The sequence below is a fragment of the Arachis ipaensis genome, chromosome B03 (genome assembly GCF_000816755.2).
Source record: "Arachis ipaensis cultivar K30076 chromosome B03, Araip1.1, whole genome shotgun sequence".
Classification (NCBI taxonomy): domain Eukaryota; kingdom Viridiplantae; phylum Streptophyta; class Magnoliopsida; order Fabales; family Fabaceae; genus Arachis; species Arachis ipaensis.
In genome coordinates, this window is record NC_029787.2 from 130,610,318 (window position 1) to 130,611,962 (window position 1,645).

A 1,645-nucleotide genomic window follows, 5' to 3' on the forward strand; every position below is an offset into this window, starting at 1 on the left:
TTTAAGTCCAAGCTTCTTTGTAACAAGGATAAGCCTGCAATTGTTAATGTTAACATAGGTACAACTGTCAAAGGAGCTGTTGATGATCTTGATTTGGTTATTAACAAGCTTCAGGAAGCAGGATTCTCCCATGACAGATTCTATATCCATTGTGATGGGGCTTTGTTTGGTCTCATGTTACCTTTTGTCAAACGAGTAATTAATCAACCCTTCCAATTTCATTCATCAATTGTTAACTGTTAAATGATTTGACATGTTTAACTAATTCATCAGGCTCCGAAAGTGAGTTTCAAGAAGGCAATTGGAAGCGTGAGTGTGTCAGGGCACAAATTCGTTGGGTGTCCAATGCCATGTGGGGTGCTGATAACAAGATTGGAACACGTGAAGGTGCTGTCAAGGAACGTAGAGTACCTTGCCTCGAGAGATGCAACAATCATGGGTAGCCGTAACGGCCACGCGCCACTCTTCCTATGGTACACTCTAAACAGAAAAGGATACAGGGGATTCCGGAAAGAGGTTCAGAAATGCTTGAGGAACGCACACTACTTCAAGGACCGCCTCGTCCACGCGGGGATCGGAGCAATGCTGAACGAGCTCAGCAGCACCGTCGTGTTTGAGCGCCCTCACGACGAGGAGTTCGTGCGCAAGTGGCAGTTGGCGTGCCAGGGGAACATAGCACATGTTGTGGTCATGCCAAACGTCACCATACACAAGCTGGATGATTTTCTTGACGAGCTTGTGCAAAAGCGTGATGCATGGTTCGGAGAAGGGAAATCTCAGCCTCCTTGTATAGCTTCTGATGTTGGCATACACAATTGCCTTTGTGCTTTGCATAGGTGAGAAACTGTCACTCGGATATTTATAGAGTTGTTGTTGTGTGTAAACGCTTGTATGTATGATTTATGTTTCTTAATGTTTGTGGTATTCAAAGCAAATGTAGCTACACTGGAATGGATGAATTGAAGATTGTTTAATACCAGACTTGTTTTAATTTTCAGATAGACTCTTTTCCTTCTCTTCTAATTTGGTCTATAATTTACATTATTTTTACAATGACATGTGCTCCACAATTAATTATCTATTAGTAATCAAATTGATGTCTATGTTAGAATAAGAAATATTTTTTTGGTTTATAGATATAATTTTTCTAAGAAAACAAACTATAAAGAAGAAATGAAAAAAAAGTATAAGTAAGGGTTCAAAAAAATCTAATTTAAAAATTAAAAAGTTACAACATATTAATTATTTAATTTTTTTTTACCAAAGATAGGGAACTCAAATTCCTAACTTCTTAAGTGAGTATGAGAAGATTATATCATTTGAGCTATAATTCATTGGCATATTAATCATTTAACAAAAATATTATTTGTACACCAAAATCAGCCATCAATGTATTTATGTATAAATACATGTGTAGTTTAATTTATTTTCAATATGTATTTATATTTCAGTATGTATTTTATACTGATGGCTGACTTTAGTAGCTGATTTTAATGTATATCGTAACCTAACTCATCATTTAATTGCATAAAATGTATCTAACCAAAAATATTTTCAATCAATCAAATTATTTTTGCAATAACAAAATTAAAATAATTTTCCTTGCATATAACAACGATTGTGATATCGTTGGCATATGATGTAA

At 35.4% G+C, this 1,645-nt stretch overlaps 1 protein-coding gene across 1 annotated transcript in view; it reads left to right on the plus strand.

The window, feature by feature from the left end:
- The window catches only part of LOC107631601 (serine decarboxylase 1), a gene marked incomplete in the record, with an annotated part of 1,833 nt that extends 836 nt beyond the window's left edge, over positions 1-997 (plus strand). The window contains 2 exon segments of the mRNA XM_016335093.2: positions 1-195; positions 274-997. Coding sequence (XP_016190579.1) covers positions 1-195; positions 274-840 — 762 coding nt within the window.